Source organism: Alosa sapidissima, chromosome 4 (assembly GCF_018492685.1).
Source record: "Alosa sapidissima isolate fAloSap1 chromosome 4, fAloSap1.pri, whole genome shotgun sequence".
Lineage (NCBI taxonomy): Eukaryota > Metazoa > Chordata > Actinopteri > Clupeiformes > Clupeidae > Alosa > Alosa sapidissima.
The window spans coordinates 10,497,905-10,521,325 of record NC_055960.1 but is presented as its reverse complement, the minus strand read 5'-3'; the positions used below and the strand labels follow the sequence as shown (position 1 = coordinate 10,521,325).

Below are 23,421 nucleotides of genomic sequence, written 5' to 3'. Positions count from 1 at the left end.
TGAAATGCTAACCATGAATACAAGGGAGATCCAAAAAACTAACCAAACTAATATAATGAGAATATATTACTTTTAGTGAAAGATGTGCAAGAAAATGTCAAGGTATTTAAAACAAAGCACTGTGGCCAGTGATTATTACATAAGTTAGTCCAAATGTTGAAATGCTTACCTTGTCATTTTCTCAAATTCAAACATAAACACCACATTCAGGAAAGTGCTCATTACATAACCGGGAGGGTTGGTGAGTGAAATTTGGATTGTCTGTTGGGAATAGTGTGGTGGGGCGCTCAGCTTCCTCCTAGGTTCTCACTTTTTACCGGCTCGCGTGACACTGGCAAGATAGGACAACACCTCTGTACCCATACTAATCTCTGTCACGTGTCGGGGAGTTACAGGCCCTCAAAATTTACACTCCGGAACACAGAGGAAGCTGCTTTGGAATGAGGGGGACATGAAAGAGCCCATTCTTCTACCTCCAGTTCACTCCGTCTTTTCTGTTATGGTCACGAAACGTTCAAAGGGAAGCCAGCTGTATTTCCCGGTCCCCTCACATGGCAGATATCAAGTAGTTATGCGACTACCTTTGGTGCTGAAGGACTGAGGGAAGGAAGAGGCCGGCTGGTCAGCGGGGTAGGGGAACAGAATGCCCTCTCCTGGCAGTGTCAACAGTCACGTCCCTATGCAGAGCGGAGAGAGCCTGGAGCCCAGCGCTCCACTCCACCCCAAGCATAAAGAGCGCTCTGTCAGCCTGCACCTCCCGATCACTGTGGCCTTTCTCCAATACATCAGTGCCATCATATCAAACTGGATGGCACTGGCCTGAGGGTCTGGTTGCAGACGTGGTCCGCCACCCGCCCCGGCGTAGGTTGCTTGGGCTCAGACACGCACAGGAAGCTGGGAGTAGAGAAAAATGTCTGCACTGAGTGCTCTTGTGATTCTGTGTCACTCTTGGCCAAAGCTAATCAAAAATACTCAAGCTGTGAGAGTATCATAGCCCAATGGTGTAGCCTAACAATTATTCTCATTTATCCAAACTCTAAACCTATTATGAGACTGCTGTTGCTTAGTTAAATAACATTCACTTTTGTTAATGCACTCTTCAAGCCAATTTTCCTTCTCCAACAAATTTACAGAATGTCTTACATTTGTGACCCAGGTCAGATGTTAAACAGAATGCATGCACATATGTAAGTGGCACTCTTCTTAACGTAAAGCCTGTATTATGTTCATATATCACTCAGCCGACATCTCAGATCTGTGTTTTTTACAAGAACCCCATCATTACAGGACACTTGAAACACTCAACATGTGTAAATACAGCCACTGAATCCAGTTGTTCACTTGTACTTGAAGAATTTAACAAATTTTAGACAAGACGGATAGCGAACACAGAACGTCTCTGTCAAATGCCGGGCTAAAAGCTGTAGACCAGACAGCTTGCAAGACACACATTAATCTTCTTCCTGTGATGAACAAAAACACTGTCAAATGTGTCAAAATGTGTGTCTGTATGAATGATATCGGAAATAGACACAGACAAACAGTATTTTACTCTCGTTTCCTGGAACTCCATGCCATGATCTGCAATATCATATATCACAGACAGTCAGCTTTTCTCTTTGTTAGCAGAGCTTGTGAGTACAAGGACCTTTTTCCCTGTGAAAAAGCCTCTCGTCTCTGCAGGGTACCCGTAATGATTCCTGACCTGTTATGGACGCACTGACCTTCACATCCTTCCGCCAGCCTGTGGAGAATCCCTCACGTCCTCCTCCTCAGCTCTGGGCGGCTATAGAGCAGAGAAGATGGGATAGGAGGCCGAGCCGTGCCGTCTGCAACAGTCATGGTTCTAGTTGGGAAAATGGCAGCACGTGAGTATTCCTGGCATTTGGGGTATTATTAGAGGGCCTCATTAAAACAGAAAATAAAGGCAGAGCTGTGGGTAGGGGAGCCTGTGATTCAGGTCTATTAATTATGTGGTTTATGGGGAGAGAGAGAGAGAGGGGGAGAGAGAGGGGGTTATCGTTGCTGGCGTACCCCTCCTTTTTCAGCCCAGCTCACCTCACCAGGGCAGTGGTCCGCTGGGATTCTCTTTCCTTACAGGAAGTAGGTCCCCTTTCAGTGTCAATAAGCCTCTCCACTCTCTAACCCTTCCCTTTACGCCAAGTCACATGTACAAACACACAGAGACACACATCCAGACACACTTGCATACGTTTACAGTCACCCACACACATGCTAACACACACACACACACGTTAGCCTGATCTGAGCCCATGAATGAAAGGTCTGTTAGGAGGTACTTGTGTGAAGGGTAAAGGAGCCTTTACCTAGACCCACAAGATTAGCCTATATACATCAGCATTGTGGATAGTCATAACAGATCATCACTTTGTCTCATTTAGAATGGTGGGGGTCGTTTTCCAGTCCATTACAAAAGAGTCAGTGTTTAATTTGTTTGTTTTGTGGTTTTGTTGTGTTGCCAGCCTTGCAAACTCCTAATGCTGTGGTCCTCATGTTTACAATTAAGGCACTCCATATTGGAAAAAATGCACATATACAATGAGAGAGATTGTTTTTGTAGATTCAAATAACAGTAATATTGTAATTCAAATACAGACCTGGACACTGAAATTGGCTATTATCTGAGCTTACTGGTACCTCATATCAATCATTTGAGTTGATAAATCACGCATTCGGTTTCATTGGCATGCACACAAAACAAGTGTTGTACAATTACATCATTCATTGTTGACCATTTTGGTGACATAATCCGTACCGTACTCCATTATTCTCTGCTTAAGGGGCTCTCCTAGGTTGCAGAACAGGTCGTGATATGTGCCCTCTGATTTAATTGAAAAGCCAAACGTTCAATACTTCCTGTCATGTGTCATCAGTGAGACAGACAGATTTTGATGATATGGTTTCGATGGTGACAAAGTAGTTTTTACTTTATCTTCTTCATCTTAAGTCGTCCACGCTGTGACAGAGTTCCAGTGAAGTCTCTGGGTTGAAAATGTCTCTAGCAGCCAGCCTCTGAATCCTCTGTTGTGGTTGTGATATGACAATATGTGAGCCATGCTAAAAAAATATGTTTGGCCAAGTCTAACAGTGTAAAAGAAGCCTTTTTGATCTATCCCCACTGACACATAGTTGGACAAGGATCTTTGGCAGAGACTATAACAGTCCACTGTGTACTGTAATGTAACTGCTGTGCTTGAGACCAAAGGAGAAAGATTTTACGATATCACAGACCTGGTTTGTTCTCAGACTATCTAATACGCTAGCAAGCCTGGTATGCAAAATAGCCAGTGATTGAGACAGCAACCTGGCAGCCACAGGATGGAATCTGGCTCAAGGGAGCCACTAACAGAACAACGAATAGATTGGCTCAATAACAACATAATATTGACCGTTTCAAAAGAGTACCATTATCAGCATCATAGTTGTTTCCACAAGGCTTCCGTTTTAACATTCAATATGTTATCTTAATGATAGATTGGGAACAAAATAATGTTCAAGCATTGTTTTTGTTTTTCTAGCTGAAAGGTTCTATAAATAATCATCAGGTAATCTGTTTCTACATGAAATGATTTTGTTTGACAGAGCTGCGTCAACAATAATGGAAGCTGCTTTCCCCAATGCCTTTGATCTGTAGAATTGAAGGGTGTCTTTGTGTTTTTTATTTCAGATGTGGGTGGCCACATGGTGTGATGTCGGGAAGGAAGAGAATTGAGATGATACTTTTACTGGAAAAATGGGCAGAGCATCTGATATTGCTCTTCAGGACAAAGTTGTTTCACAGGGACTTCCTTCTCAGTTTCATCTGATTTGCTGCAAAACTACTCGAAAGGTCAGACAATGCACTCTTTCAGTGATGATCTTCAAGTTATCTTGAATTAATTATTTAAGGCATCTTTGATCTATCGACTGTGAGTCCAAGAGGGCCAAAAGTCCAGACCAGTCAAAATTACATAACTCAGCATCATCATCACGTTGCAATATTCGGGGAACGTAGAGAGCACATGGATGAGGCATGTGGGAGAGCGGGGTGGGGAGGCATTTTGGCCTCAGCTCAGCCGCCAGCGTTCATACTGAGACAGACAGCCGAGAACCCTTCTTTGCTTTGGACGCTGGGTGGGCCCTAGATGCTCATGGACTCAGCAAAGAGCCAGCGTTGTTGTTATGTTGTCATGTTGTTATCCTTTTTCTGTTTATTTGCCGAGGAAAAAAATAATAAAAATAATAAAATAAGAAGGAAAAAATAGAACGTGCTTGTTAGAAAACGCCATCAGGTAAAGAGTGCGGACTGCGGAGCCAGGGGGTGTGAGCGAGGTCTCGGTATGAGCTAGCAATGCTACCCCTCCTGCAAAGTTAGCACAATGACTGTGTTTTCATTGAGGGGAGGAGGGAGACGGTGATAAAAGTGAGGTTTATGCCCAGGAAATTTTAGTGAAAAATAATCCCAGCTTCAGCCTCCGTCCCCTGCAGAAGCCAAAAATAACACGGCGGGCTGTGTGTAGCTTATTGTGTGCCTTCCTCTCACTCCCTCACTCCCTCTCTGACTCCAGCCGACACTCTTGTCCTCCATCTGTCTTTAGGCCCTCTCTGGCTGGCACTGCAGAATGTTGGCCTCCAAAAAGTGCTTTCCAGGTGAAAATGGCCACAGAGTATTTGTTAAATAAAGCAGTTTTATTACTCAACTGCTCTTGATTGCATTGAGAACAAATCTGTCAATATGAGGAGGAGAAGCAAATAGATGCCATGTACACAAAGAAGAGAAATCACAGACAGCAGTGCCAGACATTATGCATTGAAGCAGGACCTACAGTCATTTTTACAGGCAAAATTAAATACAGCTATTTCAAAAGTATTCATAATTGCCCATAAAGATTTTAAAACACTCTAAGACATCCCAAACTCACTGAGGCATATTTATCCTATTCCTGAAAAATCAGACCACCTCTTATGATAATCCTTTAAGTAGCCAAAAAAGTTCAAGTCAAGGTCAATTTATTTCCCTGTGATAAATTAAAGCTTTGAAGAAAGTTGGAGGTGTTGATATGATTCTCGTGCAAACCACTGTGACCACGCTTGACCTCATTTAATCGTGTTCTGGACTCTGAGTGCATGTCTCACGGTTGTGTTTTGCCCTAGTGGAAAATAGAGTTAGGATCTGGTCCATTATAATGGCTAACTCTCAGGTGTGATGCTCAGTCTTAATCAAATTTTGCATGGAAATTTACTTCTGCCTCACGAGACAGTGCTTAATAGAAATGCCAACAGTCAAGCACACCATGCAGTCACTTTATACTGCACCCCAGGAGCATTTGTGTTTCATTATTCCTGACGTGCAGCGCAGTATGGTGAATACATCCCTCCCTTGAAGTGAAAAGGCCCTCGGGTACCACTCCGTCTCTTGTTATCGCAAAAGATTCCCACTGGAATTGAGCCCAATCACAAGACTGCTTTGAAGTCTCCCAGTCTGGATGCTTCAAATGGTTTCTGAAGAACAGCCACACCTTGAGGTTGAACACTCTTGAGAATTCATTAGAAACAGAATCAGATGTTTCCTCTCATCAGATGTCACGTTGCAGCACTGTGGGTCTGCAACATTACGGACGGAGAACTTAATCTCACCATCATGAAAACATCAACGTGTGTTTATGAGTAAATACAGATTACTGCACCATGCCCACGCAGGGGAAGAAGATATACACACTTTAACCTTTAAAGGTGCCCTGCCACACCTATTTCATTACTTTGTGGTAATGTCTGAAGTTCTACCATGGACTCTGTAACATTTTTTGCCCAAACATAAATGATCACATTCATCTAATCTTTCCTAACGATCCACTAGCTGCCTGCCCCATAAGCAGGCTGTCAAAAAAACGCATCTCTGTAGGTAGCCTAGGCTCCGAGATCTGTACACAAAAACAATTGCTACCAACAAGGGTTGGCAACCCCTCAAAGGCAAAATAAAGTGTTTCAAATAACCGATGAGATGCGCGTTTAGGAGAGCTTTAATTGTACGGGAGGGAGTAGCGAGCTAGTTCTCTGTTTTGTTTAAACATCAACAGAAGTGACATATCCCCGCTATCGCTAATACAACCTTTAAGCCATCCTTGCATACAAAAACTGTCACTGAGCTAGACGAATTCTGTGGGCACGGTCTCAACTGGGCGAGCTCATGAATAGTAATGAGCTCATTCAATTCCACATCAGACTGAGCAGCTTTTGTAATTGGCCTGATTTCTCCGTTTATTTCTTTTCAGTGGCTAGAACTGACAGAGGAGGTAGCAGTTCATTTTCACATTCAAGACATAACACAAACACATATGGACCTAACATATTTCAAAAAAGATATATACGGTATATATATACAAATATACAGTTAAGAACAAAATTATTCATACCCCTTGCAAATATTGATGTAATGTTGATTTTCTCTTGTGATTTTCTAATGTTGATTTTAAAATTATTTTTATTTTTTTAACATTTTTATGAAAAATGGCATGTCCAAAATTATTCATACCCTTTTTAAATAATCAATGGAAACATCTTTATTTACCATCAAAGCTCTTGAAATGGTTCTTATAATACCTACCAAGCCTCTCCATGTCTGCACAATGATTTTAGACCTCACCTTTTTAGCAGCAATCTGGGTTTTGAGGCAGGAACGATTATTTGCCATCACTTTGGCCTTGTGCTAACTTTTTTGACTGATTAAAGGAATTATCCGGAGTAAAATGCACTTTAGATCAATTTACAGATGATTGGGAGTACATACGTTGAGTTGACATCAAAATCATGTCATTCTGATGTGTTTTGAGAAAGTTCGATTTTACCGTTTTTAGTCAAAACTCATTAGCCTGGAAGTGACCCGGGCATGTCATTTCGCCGCTACAAAACGCTATTTTTATACCTCTTCTACAGTTCCAAACACTTACGTGGTAGTAAGTAGAGGGTCCCTAAAGCCAAACCGAAGTATCCCGAGGTCTTTATGTGGTTGGATAGAGAGTCCAGAATGGCATCTTTAGGGGAAAGTCCGTAGGAGTCGATTGCCGGTTGTGGAGTGACACGCTCTAGAAATTCACAATTTCGTCGTCGTTTTTTTTTTTTTTTTTTTTTTTTAAACATAGTCCAGTAGTCCAACTTCATTTCAATTTCGAAAGAAATACTGGACTATGTTTTTTTTTTTTTTAAAAACGGCGACAAAATTGTGAATTTCCAGAAAAAAAGTGTGTGGCAGGGCACCTTTAACCTTTTAAGTTCAATCAGATATCAAGGCAAAGAAATGTGAAAGCATTCCGCTCAGGTAGGGCCAACACAGGAGTAACTGAAGCAGATGAAAGTGTATTTTAGGTTTTTGAGATCAGTCTCATGATCGCTTTGGTGATTGATGAGGTGATAATACAAATTCTCTATTAAAGCAGGTTTCTTATGCAGGTTTTTTAGCTTAATATGCTAGTTTTTTAGCTTAATTTACCTTAATTTAACAGCTTCAGAGTCATTGGAATGGTTATATGACTTTTTTCTGGGTGAATGGTGGCCGTCTCGCTTCCCCCTAGCGCCTGTGAGCGGAAAAACCACCCTTGCAACTGTGGGCCGGCGGGCCGACGGCCTCAGTGTCAGGAAGTATAACGTGTGTAACGAATTGCTTTACTGCATTCAAATACACATACATGCCAGGCATCGGCTAGAAAAAGGTAGCGATGGAGTTTCTCAGACATTCGTCATGACAGAGCCAGCGAAAAAGAAGCAAAAACTGAGAAAACAGTAAGGAAATTGCCAATACTGCATAGTTTACCTTTAACACAGAAAAAGACTAACAATTTCAAACATTATTAATGTGAGTATTTGGCCTTATACTGTTACAGATTTGGCCTTTTGATATCAGAGGAACTGTCTTTTCCAAAGGACAAAATGATCATCTGACATTTTAAGGTTGCCCTTCATCTATACACAAGTAGAGGTGCAAAGGGACTCTCTGTCTCTGCATTCATCTCTCACTTCCAAGCTATTCACAAGTAGACATTTTCTGGTATTACATTTTACGTATTCCATATAACCAGTATACCCTTTCCATGTAACTTTGCCTCGTGCAGAACCTAGGTTACTGTCCATTTACCATTCAATCCAGTTCCCAGGTGAGAGTATGTTGCCAAAGAAAACCAATATGAAGTCTTGACATGAGTAAGGCCCGTCCCTCAACTGACTGACGTCTGCATATAGTGGATTGCATGTCTGCAAGGTGTGCTGTGCCAAGGACTGGAACTGAATGAAAATGGAGTCAGTTAAAGGAAACCACATGATTATGCAAGGTTTTTAGAGAGCTTTAAATTCTAAGAGTTCTATTAATCAAAGTAATATAAATTGCAGGGTTTTTTACTTGCCAAACCTAGAAATCACATTGATTCTAATGACAAATACAACCGGAAACCCAACTGAACTGTGCATATAGAAAACACATGGCAGAAATACCAACAGTTGAACTTTGACTTGGGCAAATAGTATATGTCCCGATCTTTTGCAGTGATATGGCTTCAGCTTCCTCTGTTTATTAAGGACCTCACATTTCTGTTGAGGAAATGAAGACCCAACCCTTAAGAATAATGATGGGAGACAGCAAGAGGAAAATTGTATTAAATGAACCTTCTTTGTCTAGTGTCCATGCTAAACGGTATAGAGAAACTGTATCCTTTCACAATCGGTATTCTTTGGAATTATGACCCCCCCCCCCCCAGGTGTGAAAAAGAAATATTGCAAAAAAGAAACTGACTGAGGATATAACACACGTCGCAAAAGGAACATTGAAGTCATGTGCAAGAGTAAACCTCAAACAACTGCCTGGAAAAATGAAACATCATTAAGCATTTTCTGGAAAACTGCCTAATATTATTCTGAAACTATCACTAATAGATAATTGTCTTCAAACAATTATCTTCAAGTACTGCAATTGTGGAACTTCCATTAGCACAACTATGCCCTTTCTACTTTAGAGTCTCCAGTCTATTCATGAGTATATTCTCAATCTATTACTTCAGGAATTGAAAGGTGAGTGCTATAGGAAGAAAAGGCTGGCATTGTGTTAATGAATGGAGAACTGTATATAGTTCAGCAGTGTTTCCATAAATTGGGTAATGGCTCACTATGAGGCACAGGTCTTTATTTACACAAGAGTTTCCACTCTGTAGATACGCAGTAGCCCACAGAGTCTGGGGGCCAACAATGCACCAAGTGTCTCTGGCTAGCATGCAGGACGTTACACAACCTGCCAGCATACCACAAGATAAAGATACCAGGGAGTATTGTGCTTGGCATTCACTATTCACTTACACTTTTTAAGAGCAAGGTGATTGATGTTTTATTTTATAATCATTTGAAATTTGACAAATTAGGCCTATTACGCCACCTACTCTACTGAGATGCATTGGATCCCTATAATGATAAGGATATGCAACAGAGGAATATCATGAAGGGAGGAATGTAAACATGGGCTTAAATACCATGGACCATTACTGCTGAGGCAAAGAAATCTATCCTCAACATCCAAGTGACATTCATTTATGGCCCCACTCATTACCCAGCTCACCTGTTCAAAAAACAATTTGCTGTGTGTTGGAATTACACCCATAGTCAACACTTTAGCACCACCTGCTGACCACCTATACACATTACAACTAAGACAAAAAAACTATGGAAGGCTCCTTGTCCTTGGGTTAGAGCAGCCCATGAGAAAGAGACTGGTGAAAACAAAGTGGCCAAGAACATGGTCTAGCAATTAGATTTAAAGATACTTAATGAAAACATCCAACAGTTTTCAATGGTGATACGGAACAAATGGATTAAACACCTCTCTCCAACTATCCAAAGAATTTGTCTTGGTCCCTTAAGAGTCAGAAATGTTCGGTCAGCTCACCATCTCTCACATAAGTGTGACATTTGCTTTTAAATGGTGTAAATGCAGACAACCTGATAGGTCACAGACTGTCTACAAGAGACGTCTCTCTGTCTACTCTCGAAATAGCAAATGTTCCATCACTATCTGACAGATGGAACAAGTCATGTCAAAACAACTGTATGTGGTTACAGGGAACTGGGCATATCTTAAATGCAAAATCTTGCTACAATTTAATCATAATATAAATGTAAATAATAGTCACCAAAACTAAGATAAGTTATTATGTGGCGCTTCAGATAGTCTATTTACTGAACTGTGATAAGAAATTATAAACCATTTTGTGATGAACTTCAAGATCTATCATCACATTTCACTGAATTTAAGAACCAAGGGTTAGGCCTGATGGGGTTTCGATGAGGGAATGTAAAATGTCTCCTTTCGTATTTTACAAACAAAATTGAAAAGACTTCCATACTTTCAATACTAACTATTTCTTTTTTTTTTTATGTTTCTTCAACAGGAACAAGGCCTAGTAGGCCTTATTCAGTGACTTTCCCAGTGCCAGCTTATAGGTCATTTTGTTCCATTATCCTATCATATTTGATAATGGCTTGTGTATTGTATAGGTATTCTCCTTGGACTTTTTTTTCCTCAAAAATATGTATTTTTCTTCCTTTTTCAATCTTGCGGTTAGACTAGCCTACCTAAAGACCAACAGGCTCTGCACCACTACACGTGGTGCTGGTGGCTGTCTAACTTATTAACCAAAAATGCCAAGCAAAGATAGGTTTAATGAACTTGGGTTGTTCCCAAGCACCTAGTTATGTTGCTGAATTTTTCTTTACATGATATGATTTTTTTTATTGGCTGCGGCGAGTGACCTAATGGCGAGTGGTCGAGAACTTTCGATTACACAAGAACCACCGCCTACGTTTTATGTACGTTACGTTTCGTGCGTGTAACGTCAGCACAAATTGCGTTGTTGCAGAGTCACTGTGTGGTTCGAGTGTAAACAAGAGACTGGCAAAGGAAAACTCTGGAACTGGATAATCCATTATATCTAATTAGTTAAACTAGGATTGTTGTTTTATATATAAGAACATATATTGTGTGTTTATGCAACTAGCCATGTGCCAAGAAATTATGTTTTAAACTGGGTTTCATGTTAAGATAATCGTTGAGGCGACGCGCTGAGCTAGTTGGCTAATGCTAGTTAGTTTGCCAGCTAGCTAGGCAGCTAACTTAACTGCTGCTGTTGTCCGCATTCAAGGCCTCGGCTAGCGCTGTGCAGAGGCTGAAACGCCCCTGCATGCCTAGGCCCAGTCTAGCCAGGACGACGGGCTAGAGCCCTGAGCCGTGAGTATTTTCTGCTTCTGTTATTTTGTTTTAACCACTGTTATTACGGTTAGCTTCTAGGTTTAAAGTTTTTTTTTCAATTGTACGGCAATTGATTATGAAACCAACAAAATAATTTGTTCTGAGTCCTTTATAGCTCCAAGTAATGCTAGATAGCTATAGCATTGTTCGATAGGTGTTTGTTCTGTGGCCAGATAGCTTGCTAGACTGTTATGCTACAAGTCTACTGAAATAGCAGAGTTAGCGTTAGTCATCACTAGCTGGCTAGCCTAAATTTAGCAGAAGAATTTGTGATAATATTATGAAATCTGTATTGTTTCTTGTCACTAATTATTGCATCAGTTACCTGCGCTATGTTAGATAATCAGAATTGGTGTCATTATTGGTTGTATAATGTTAACATTAGCTTTCAGTGAAGCCTTATTTACCATTTTAGCCTGTTGACTGCTAGTTAGCATGTTGTGCTACTCTTGTAATGATGGCTCCTTCTGTAATCCCAGGCACCCAGAACATTAAACGTATAACGAAGAGTTACCTGATATTAAAGTAACCATACTGTAGTGGCTGAATGCCTTATATTTCTTTGTGTTAGGTGACTAACTCGGTTATGAGAATTAGTAGTAGTAGTTGTCTGGATGATGTTAAAGTCTATGTACGCTATATCAACAGTTTAATCTCAAATGTAGGCCTATTCTCAGTAACTGCCACTTTGAATAACATGGGCTACCTTCTGTCCATGTAGTCCGTCTTTAAGATCGGTAGGGAGGGTTTTACTATATTGTGTTGTGATAAATTGTGATTTGCTTTGAATCATGTTAGAAATAACAGAGAATTGCCATAGTTCAGTCTCTAAGTCTAAACTACAATGTTTATCCTTACAGCTCAAAAGGCTTTTGAGGCACCTCTATAGCCACGATGGAGTCCGGTGGCAAAGAATGTGAAGAAGAGATACTGCAGACGGCATTCAAGAAGCTGCGAGTGGATGCTGAGAGGTGATTATTTTTTTGTCCTGTGTGCATGTTGGCTACTGCAAATAACACACTGTCATTGCAGCAGATTGAATTAGAGCTGAACAAGATTAGAAATTACAGTTTTAGTTTGCTTGGCGATATCAAATGACTGACTGTTGTAGTTGCGGTGTGTGTATGTTTCTCCAGTGCGTCTGCAGTTCCTGTGAGTGAGACTGTGTCTACAAGGATGTCTCCTCGTGCCAACTCAGAGGGAGCAAAGTCCAAAATAACCTGTCCGAAGGAGAACTGGCATGGGTGTGTAAATGCCTCGTAAATTCGTAAATGCCTCAATATCTTATGTAAATTATGAATAGAAGTTTCAATGCAAGCTTACAATGCTTCTGTTTCAACAGGTGTATGCGGAAGTCTACAAGAGGAGTGGTAAGAAGCCAGAGAAGGCGACGCTCCAAATCTCCCATCCTCCACCCTCCTAAGTTCACCTATTGCAGCTCAAAAATGTCCTCACCTCCAGGCCACTTAAAGCATAAAACCCTCCCAGAGCCCGAAGACACCTGTGCCTCCATTGGAATCCCCGCCAAGAAGGAGCTCCTGTCCTCCAGCCACGGCTCGCCTGTGTTTGGAGCCACGGGTTACGACCTCCGTGTCACATTGTCCCAAGAAAGCCTTGGCTCTCCGCAGCTCTGCCACAGGAACCAGTCCGACGAGGACAGCGGCTCTGAGGCAATTGTCTGTCCGCCCGGGGGCCCAAGTTCCCCAGAGGCACAGCGGCAGGTGGACCCTGCAGCAGAGCCCGGGTCAGTCACCGCTGGAGCTGCCGCTGCTACGTCCACCTCAGACTTTCAGTCTCTCTCCCGGCTTAACGAAACCAGAGCATGTCCCTGTGGGCAAGGTGACTGCCAGTGTCCAAGCTGGCAGGGTGTGGAGGTGTACTCCTTCACCGGCCTAAGGAATGTCATCTCCGAGTGCGAGAGGGGCCTCCCGAACCCGGAGGAAGCCAGTGGTCATAACGCAGCCCACCGCAGAACTCAGAACACTGGAACCTCTGGCTCCCCACGCTCCTGCTCGGAACAGGCCCGGGCATACGTTGACGACATCACAATAGAAGACCTCTCTGGCTATATGGAATACTACCTTTACATCCCCAAGAAAATGTCACACATGGCTGAAATGATGTACACTTAAGATTATAGGTTTGATTGCCGCCTATGTTGAATGGTTAAGCGGTTATAACATTGATTAGGTTATATCTGGTCAGAACTTAACTGTTCACTTGATGAGTTTTCTCCACCTCTCCTAAGTTAAATGCATTAGAGCTAACAAATATATTTCCATCAGATTTGTTTTTGTTTTGTCTTGGTATTTTTATGATTGTTCCAATTTCATATTTACGTACACACGTTGCCAAAGCTCTATTGCTAATATTGCAAGTTTGACTTATTGCTATATGCAAACTTGTAATGCCAACTATGATTATGTTTTCCAGAGAAAAAAAAAAGCTGTTCATTGTGCTTTTTTGAGTTTTCATTTGTCTCAATAAAGAGTTTGTTTAAGAAATGTGTGTTCTGTTTGCTTACCTCATAATTTAGCAAGCCCTCGGACAACTATTGATGGAATCCTATGAGCTCTTTAACAATTGAGAGTAGGTCAACCAAGATAACTAAACACAAGGAGCAAAATTACACTTGATAAAAGTCAGGGTTTTTTTATATTCTTTCCCTGGACAAAGTAAAATGAAAATAAGCTTATAGTCTGAAAAACCAAAGGATAAAGGGCAATGACATGAGCAAACAGTTCTTTTTTTATGCACCAGTTGACTTGAGACTAGCATGCTGTTTCCATCAAAATAATTCCAGAAATGCTGGAAAGATTAGGGATTTTATTCACTGAAATCCTCTGAAAGGTGTTTTAAGATTTTGTCTTGGATATGCATACATTCTTTGTGTGCGTGTGTGTTTTTAAACGTAAACCTATTTGCTCGCAATGAGATGTGATGCCCCCCCTTTAACTCAATCTATGTAGCATAGGGCTGTACATGTGATTCCGTTTTGTCTTGGCAACAGCATGAGACTATTACGTAATTCTGCTGCCGAGTGACATGCACTTAGACTACCACAAGAGAGCGCAAGTGCAGAGCTGTTGGTTAATGTGTTTAGGCTACTCCACGGCACCAGTACTGTAAATCTTTTGGTTTTCAAACTGGCAGCCAGGCTGAATTTTTGCAGAGGGTGTTTCTCGCGCAATCTATTGAGACAGGTTCACTGCTCGCGTGCCAAATAACTGTTCAGTTTCTTGAGAAAAGCTGTTAGGTCTACCCGTATTTGGAAAATGTGAGTCAACAACAGTCTACTCTGCAACTTTACTTATGTCGTCAGCAGGCCAGTGTTTCCCTTGAGGATACCGAAGTCATGCAGCTATAGTTACACAATATGGGATGCGTTCCTATGGACCCTTTCAAGAAAGTTCCATTATCAGCATCATAGTTGGCCCCACAAGACTTCCTTTTTAACATTCCATATGTTATCTTAATGCAGAGGAAGTAGATTGGAGCCCAAATAGAACGTTCAAGCATTGTTTTTGTTTACCTTGTTGAAAGGGTCCATATGACGCTTGGCCTGAAATTGGAGAACTAGACCTAAGAATTCACGTTTTATTTCACGTGGTACTGCATTGTGCTTAAGTAAAAATTGCAGTATAACTGACGTTTTTGGTCCCAACTGCTATGTTTTGTAAAGGGAGTCGAGTCGCAGGCAAGTGAAAGGTTAACTGAGTTTAAAAAGGGTTTGGCCTTGCAGTAGGGTTGGTGCCAAAAGGAGATACCATCCAACATTTGAAGAAAATACGGGATAGTACAACAACCATTTTCCTGTTAAAAATACAACCACGGATAGATTACAGTTTTCATAATAAACATAACTCAATAGTCTGTATTATCTAGACGTTTGTTATCAGAAATCAACAAATGCAATAGGATAAGAGAAACAGGCAGTTTATCCTGAAAAGAGAGTCACTGAGGAGGGGAAGAACCGTCCAAAGTAAGTCCTGATAATGCCCTGCATATGACCCCTCAAAAGATCATTTATCCCTATACCTCTTTTATCATCAGGCATACCAAGGAGGTTGTGCTATTGTTTCAGTTGGTTAATTTGTCAGCACTAAATAAAAGCTGTAATTTAAATGAAACTGGGTGAAATGTAACATACAATGTGTAACATTGTTTTTCATTTTCATTAAAATAGCAAAGTCTGCATTTTATACTTTCCTGCAACTCCCTCTCTCTCAGACACACACACACACTCTGTCTCTCTCACTCTCTCTCTCTTTTTCTCTCTCTCACACATACTGTACACACACAGACACACAGTTTATCACATAGGCTACAGTGATATACCCAAAAATGTGTAATAATGCATTGTAGTCCACTGCATGGGGTTACAGTGAGGATGAGGGTTCGCATATAGACACTTTTGACCTTGTTTTTTATCAGTCCTGCCATATATTATCAATGCCAATTGTTCATTATTACATTGGTAACCTGGGAACACCCAGACCTGGGTCTGGAAAAGTTTCATTGACTTACGACTTCCAGCAGGGGTGTGGAATTAAACTTACATGAAACAACCGCCCGTGTGTTAAGGACATTGGAAATGGGCTTTAAAGCAACACCAAAGAGTTTTTTGTACCTTAAAATAATGTTTCCAAAATCGTTTCAGTGGTTCATCAACTTGTAACAGGGTGAACGGCACTTCTGCATTCGCTTCGCAGCCCTCTATCGGCTATAACCGCACTATGTAAGTTTGCCAGATCGGGTAGCGGATCTGTAGTTCGATGAAATGAGACATAAGAAACTACAAATTTGACTTGCGTTTGATGTCGCAATACATCGTACTTTCATAAATCATGCAACATATTCTACCTTGTCTGTGGACATTGTTATTTGCAAAGCCAATAAATAATAAAATAGCGTGCGTGCGACAGAGGGAAAGTTCTTTGGTGTTGCTTTAATGGTCTCTTGGCGAGACTGACCTGCAGAGCAAATCCCAAATTTGCAAAAAGGTTGTATGGATATTCCCAGGCTATATATTTGGTCCACATATTATTGAATGAAGGGACCCTGAAGAGAAATCATATTGAGTATGCTCCTGAAGTAGATCTGGTTTGCTTTGTAAAGTTTCTACATCAGAAGAAAGGCAGCTCCTCCTTGTCAGCTGACTTTTTGCATTCTATGCCCTTGGGCTGTGAACCAGATCTTAGCAGACAAACAGGCTGTAATGGCCCTTTGTTATAGGGGTCATCTGACATGTTTTCAAGCATGCATGTTAAAGAAAACTTCAGTGTGTCAAGTATAGTATGACTGAAAACACTGATTACAAAAAGATGGTTGCATACCCCCAGTGAATAAACATAAAACAGAATCACCATCTATTCAACCCCACAAGAAATGCATACGCATAGCCACACACCCACTCAAACCATCCTGTGAAATAAACTTGCCTGTATTCAGTGTCCCATTTGACATATTGAATACTGAAACAAAAATAACCACGTCCTCCAACAAAACAGGGGCAGTGTTCCCTACCACTGACTTTTCTCACAGAATGTGCCAACTGGTCAGGCAGCTTTGTCATTCTCCAGAAATCCTCTAATTTGTACGACCATGTTTAAGTTTTTGTCTGCTTCGCCGCTCGTGCACTGGCAACTTTGCCTCTCTCCGAGATGTATGGGGCACACAAAGGGGCAACTGCATCAAAGCATACCGTTCAGAGCTATGGAAACAGACAAAGGGATCTGTTAGATGTCGCCAGTTGACAGGGACTGCTTGGCTAACCAATTTGCCTAATAATCACATCTTTGTGGTGGAGGAAATCTAATGGAGCTACTTGTGAGCACGGAAAGATTAATTATCAAACTCTATGTTCTCAACCACAGATTTCCCTTCTGTATGGGAATAAAAAAAAGATTTGATCCTGTACATCTTTTCTATATTACCTTTATATGTCCATATTTATTTTATGCTGGTATCTAGACTTATTCTTGCACTGTTGCACTGTTGGACTTACTCATTTGCACCATCACCATGACACTCACTCTCACAGAGCACCTTACCTTACTATGCACAGAGAATCACAGGCTCAGTCCCTGCCTCAGTCATTGCAAGCGTCTCATGCTAAATCACACTATGTGGTTACTGTTTTAGACTTAAGTGTTATTTAGTATAAATTGTATTTTAGTATATTCTTTATCTTCTACTGTACTTATTGCTTGTTGTGTTTTTTATATTATATACTTTTATTTACTTGTTCTGCTGTTAGTGAATGTTGTGTGTGATGTTTGTATGCTATAGTAAGACCTTGAATTTCCCCTTGGGGATCAATAAAGTATCTATCTATCTATCTATCTATCAAACTAGTGAACTAGTTATTATATTAAAAAACATTTTTTAAGACTTAAGAGATTTATTTAATTTGAATCTACATATTATCAACATGAAGCACTTTTCTCCAGGTACAATAAAGCTAAGGATAATAAAAGCAGCCTATAGATTGCCAGTGAAGCTTGTCATGAAAACATCAAAACTGGTTTGTGTAATATGATCATGTTAGCCATGTTCTGACTTGCTCTCTCACCTGCACTGATTCCCTCCCTCCTTTTGTCAGATGGAATGTTTGCTCGCAGATTGAATTCACAGTAAATTCAATGGCTGATTCTGGAATAGAAGCGCCATTGTCCTTGACCTATTGGATGCATCTCCCACTGGGAGTGTTTCAGTGTTCCTTTGGGACTCCACACTGCATATAGCACATGTGTCACAGGAGTGGTTCACTGTTGATGACACAGTATGTAGCCATTTTTATGATTAATGTGGTAGTCTTCTTAAGACCTCGGCAAAGTATAGGCCTAGTTATACACTGTATATGTACATATCTATATGTATATGTATGTATATAGATGTTAGAATTACATTGTCCCATGTGCAGTGTGGGCGGACACCCTGAGGGCAACCAGTATAGAATTGCAGTAGCTGTCTAACCTGTTTGCATACATGGTGGTTGGGAATGTAAAAACTCAGTCTTTCCTCTGGGTTCCCCCATGCCCAAAGCCCATCTGCGTTAGGTCGGATCTTAGTGTTGTTCTAAGGGTCTGGGGTCTATCTGGGCTCACTCTGGCTCGGTGACCTCTGACCTTTTGTTGCTAGGATCATGCCCCATTGAGGGTGGTTCTTGGCTGACTGGCGACAGGGCTACTCAGAGCCACACAACTTAAATACTTCCATATGACACTCCCTAACTGCTCTGGGAAAGAGATGCAGACACTGACAACAGACGTGGGTCAATCATGCGTTGCAAGCATAAAATTTGATTTTTGTTTATCAATATATTTTGTGGAACACAGTGTTTTAGCTTCTTGTTCAAAATGCACTTTCCCAACAATAAATAGTTGCACATGTGGGGCTCTTTTTTAAGAAACTCCACAGGGACAAAAGCAGGCCAAAGGGGCTGACCATGTTTGTCAGCATGAACATGAAATATTGTCAGTGTTTCTAAGGAAATAATAATTTCTAATATAATTTTAAAAAGTTTATAAGTTTAAAACAATTACACAAAGCTGAGCCCTTTATTCAATAGATTTTAATGTCAGATGCAATAAGTAAAGTTGAGTTTAAACTGCATACACTGTTATGCTCTCCTCTGAGCAAAAAGATAGCTACCAGGTTTAAGTGACCTAGGACTTTCGGTTTTAAAACAACAATGAGCTATTTAAACAAAACAAGTTTCAAGAAATAATTGAACATGGTCACTATAAATTGTTATGTCTCACACTACTTTACTAGGGGGGAAATATTGTTTGAACTTGTAGTGACCGACGTTCTCCCTGCACTTGATAAGTGTGCTTGTTGAGGACCCTGCTTGAAACTAGATTACAAGTGGGGACTACAACACCACATCACTCTGGGTATCAAAGTGGAAAATGCTAACAGCTGTTGAAGGGGACACATTCCTGAAATCAAACCATAATAGTACCCTTTATACAAAAAACCCTCTCAAACCTTTGCTTTAGGAAATTTTCTCCAGAGGGGAAAATATTTTCAGACCCTTTCAGTGGCTCTTTGAAGAACCAACCAAGTGCGTGCCACTATAAAGACTTCGGTATTACAATTCATCTCCCTTGATCCCTACTTATACCCTCTCTCTCCAACTCAATTCAAACACCAAACACAGTTAATCCTGAAAAAATGTTTAAGTTTAAAATGTCCAAACATATACAGAAATATCCAAGTGCACCACGCAGATACCACTGTACTATTTGACTATATATTCCTATGACAGTTTTGAGAAAAAGAGTATAGAAAAGGAGCACCATACAATGGTCCATTAAGTCATCTGAGAGAGGTGTGTCTATATTGTTTCTAGATAAATGAGACTTAAAGGAATTATCCGGAGTAAAATGCACTTTAGATCAATTTACGGATGATTGGGAGTACATACGTTGAGTTGACATCAAAATTATGTCATTCGGATGTGTTTTGAGAAAGTTCGATTTTACCGTTTTTAGTCAAAACTCGTTAGCCTGGAAGTGACCAGGGCAAGTCATTTCGCCGCTACAAAATGCTATTTTTATACCTCTTCTACAGTTCCAAACAACATTACACTTACGTGGTAGTGAGTAGAGGGTCCCTAAAGCCAAACCGAAGTATCCCGAGGTCTTTATGTGGTCGGATAGAGAGTCCAGAATGAATTTCATCAAGCCAGTACCTTTCCGGAAATGTTGCTGCTGCAGCTGGCGTCTTTAGGGGAAAGTCCGTAGGAGTCGATTGCTGAGTGTGGAGTAACATGCTCTGGAAATTCACAATTTCGTTGCCGTTTTTTTTTTTTTTTTTAAAACATAGTCCAGTCCATACAACTTCATTTCAATTTCGAAAGAAATACTGGACTATGTTTTTTTTTTTTTTTTAAATGGCAACGAAATTGTGAATTTCCAGAGCGTGTTACTCCACACTCGGCAATCGACTCCGGTTTGGCTTTAGGGACCCTCTACTCACGTAAAAACGAACTTTCTCAAAACACATCCGAATGACATGATTTTGATGTCAACTCAACGTATGTACTCCCAATCATCCGTAAATTGATCTAAAGTGCATTTTACTCCGGATAATTCCTTTAAGCAGTGGTCAAATGATCTGCCACTATTATAATCTTTAAAACATCCATAAAGCCAGATAAGGTACCATAAAGCCAGGTAAGTCCATTGATTTTCCCCACCCAAAAGTGTCAAAACACTGCACAAGTGCAGACCTCATTTGCAACAGAATAAGACATGACTGAAACCAGACGAGAAAAGGAGAGAGACTAAAATGAGACTAATGAAAAGAAAATGACGTCAATAGAGGAAGTTCAAGCACATCCATTGAACTGACATGACAACACCATGGTGTGAAAGGCCTTTTGACATCATTTCAATGTCACAATATTTCATATATGAACCATGCCACATTGCTTTTCTGGCTAACAAATAATACACTGGTTACAATTTATGGGTACAATGCACATATTTCTTACTTATCAAAAGAATTCCCATACTAATTGCAAAGTGTGGTTTCATGTTTCAGAAGTTCCACCAATTCCAGGGTAATTCCCATCATCATTCAACGGTTTTTGTTTTGTTTTGTTTTTTGCAGTCGCCACTTGTTGTTTCCTGTCTCCTCCCCTACAAGCTCTTAAGCTGAAATCACCCCTCTCCAATTAGACACACACACACATGCATACACACACATAATTATCAGTCTCAAAATTTTTGTTTTTTATTGTTAAGTTTGTTAATGTTTTGTATAAACACTGTATCTGGCAGTTAGCCAAAGCCCTGTGAGTGCTGAAGTTATACGATGAGCAATATGTTTTCGCCTGGACAGAGAGACGATAACATATTTCTAAATGAAGCCTTGCCTTCTTTAAAACAATGCAGGCACATAGGGAGGTACAGTAGATGCTCTGAATGTATTAACAGGTACAAAGTCCAGTAGACCAACCTTAAGAGGGTGGAACTTATTCAGATGAAATGTACAATAAAATCGAGTCATGGGTGAGAGTAGGGGAGAGGAAACCACTAGGAATGAAGGAGAGAAACTGAGGGGGAGAGAGAACTACCAATTGGAAAATGAAAACTCCACCTCCACATGGGAATATATTCCATAATTTCCAGGCATACAACTGCTATTTAAAGCCAAAGTTGATTCTTTATTTGCGGAAAAAAAAAGGAATATGGAAGATTACTATGACAATGCATAATACCTGTTGGTAACACACACATAATGACCAACCTGGTTGGCAGTTTCATGGTGGAACCAAATTACTCTAATTATGGCAATACACTATCAGTAGCTAAATACAATCACCTCAAGCGCAGCCACGACATGATGAAAAAGTCAGATAATATAGAAGTATCTATATAAGTACAGATAATATAGAAGTTAGTTGGATTGTGTTCCTTTAATCAGGCTGCCATTGAACAACAAGTAAAACAATGTATCACAGATATGATCATAGCAGGAAAATTCCAAGTGGTATGAACTTAGTGCTGAGTTAGATGGAACAATCTCAGGGTCTGATCTCATAAAACAGAAACAGCTTAAGCCAGGATAAAAGTATATTTCAGGAGCTTAAAGTCGATATTAGAGACAATTACTTCTTTCTCAGAGATAATGTCTTGATCAACGTTTCTTGATCAAGTTGCCTGATACAAGGATACAAGGATACAAGGAAGTTTATTGTCACATGCATATAGTTACTGGAAGTAAGAAATGCAGTGAAATTATGTCTGGTGTCAGCCTATTTGTGCATTTATGGGGGGTAAAAAGTGCAGTAGAATAGGGGTTTAGTAGATTAAGTGGCAAGGGCTGCATAAGAAAGGTGGGGGAGGATTGGGATTGGCGGGGCACCAACAAGGAGCACCCAAGAGCAACAGGGGCAAGGAAAAACTCCCTTACCAAGGAAGAAACCTTGGGCAGATCCACGGCTCAAGGGGCTAACCCAACTGCCAGGGGTCATGGTGTGTGTGTTGGGGGGATGACAAGGGAGATGGGATAGTGTGCTGTGTATGTGGGGAGAGGGCAGTGTGCAATATGTGTGTTGGAGAAGCTTCCTCATGAGACAATGTGCTGTGTATTGGGGGGGGGGGGGGGGGGCAGTGTACTGCAAGTATGGTGAAGGGACTTACAATTGCAAGCAGAGTACTGTATGTATGATGTATGCGAGTGATGACAGTGAAGATGTGTGTGTGGGCGGGAGGGGAGTTGAGCAGTGAGGTATAACAACTTTAGTTATAAAAAAAAGAGACCAACTTAGAATTTAAAAGTTAGTGACTTTAACAAGACTACCTACCAGACAACTCCGACCTGGCCTTTACATAAAGGCTACTTAAAGATGTAAACATCAATCAATTGCTGTTGATAGTAGCTGTGCGAATAGGCCTAGTGACTGTTTGATCAACACCTTCTGAGTTATTTTTACCAAAACAGGGTCAAACTGGGAATGGCCAAACTGAAGAGTTTCAGTCACTTAGGTGGGTGGCTTGAATTCAGTGCAGACAGAGACACAAGTATGTTGTTGTTATCCATTATCCATTGGATATTTGTAAAGAACGAGCACATGCCTCATGCTTAGACATGCCAGTCAACCCATCCAGAGAGCGTCCATAGTTGTTCTAAAATTTAATGTGAAGATGTGAAGAATTAAAAAATAAAAAACACAGAGCATTATGCACACAAAGACTTTCTTTGTATGCTACAAAGGAATGTGTATCTGAATGTGTGTCAGAGGTTGTGTGGAATTTAGTATTTGCATTCAGTGAAAAGCCCAACTATGACTGCTGTTAAACCAAACACGCAATGTTGCACCTTGTTTACAACAAGTGAGCCTATTTTCTAATTTCATACATGTGGATCTCATTTAGATTGATGTCTAGACTTGACACACTGGTGACCCTGATAACAACAGTGTACGACCTTTGCTATATCACATGTAGGGCCTACACTATTATTCCCACTATGTCAGTTATAGTCACAATACCGGCCACTATAAAAACAATTTGCTGTTATTCTTTTAAAGCGTTTTCTTATCTGTAAATAGCAGGGGTAGACTGATCATGCACTAAATGTAAGGAACTTGACGTCTCTTCTGATAGCCTATTGATAATAAGTCC

At 40.6% G+C, this 23,421-nt stretch overlaps 1 protein-coding gene and 1 long non-coding RNA gene across 2 annotated transcripts; one reads left to right on the top strand and one right to left on the bottom strand.

The window, feature by feature from the left end:
• Nucleotides 1–95: 95 nt before the first annotated feature.
• LOC121706448 lies at nt 96–19,907 on the bottom strand. The gene is made up of 3 exons (XR_006031052.1): nt 19,881–19,907; nt 1,725–1,846; nt 96–894 (listed from the first exon to the last, which is right to left on the bottom strand). It is a non-coding gene; the product is annotated as an uncharacterized LOC121706448 (long non-coding RNA).
• On the top strand, nt 10,871–13,782 carry oser1 (oxidative stress responsive serine-rich 1). The gene is made up of 4 exons (XM_042088174.1): nt 10,871–11,257; nt 12,139–12,249; nt 12,415–12,522; nt 12,621–13,782. The coding sequence occupies exons 2-4, from the start codon at nt 12,173–12,175 to the stop codon at nt 13,408–13,410; spliced, it is 975 nt and encodes a 324-aa protein (XP_041944108.1). The 5' UTR covers nt 10,871–11,257; nt 12,139–12,172; the 3' UTR covers nt 13,411–13,782.
• Nucleotides 19,908–23,421: the final 3,514 nt, after the last annotated feature.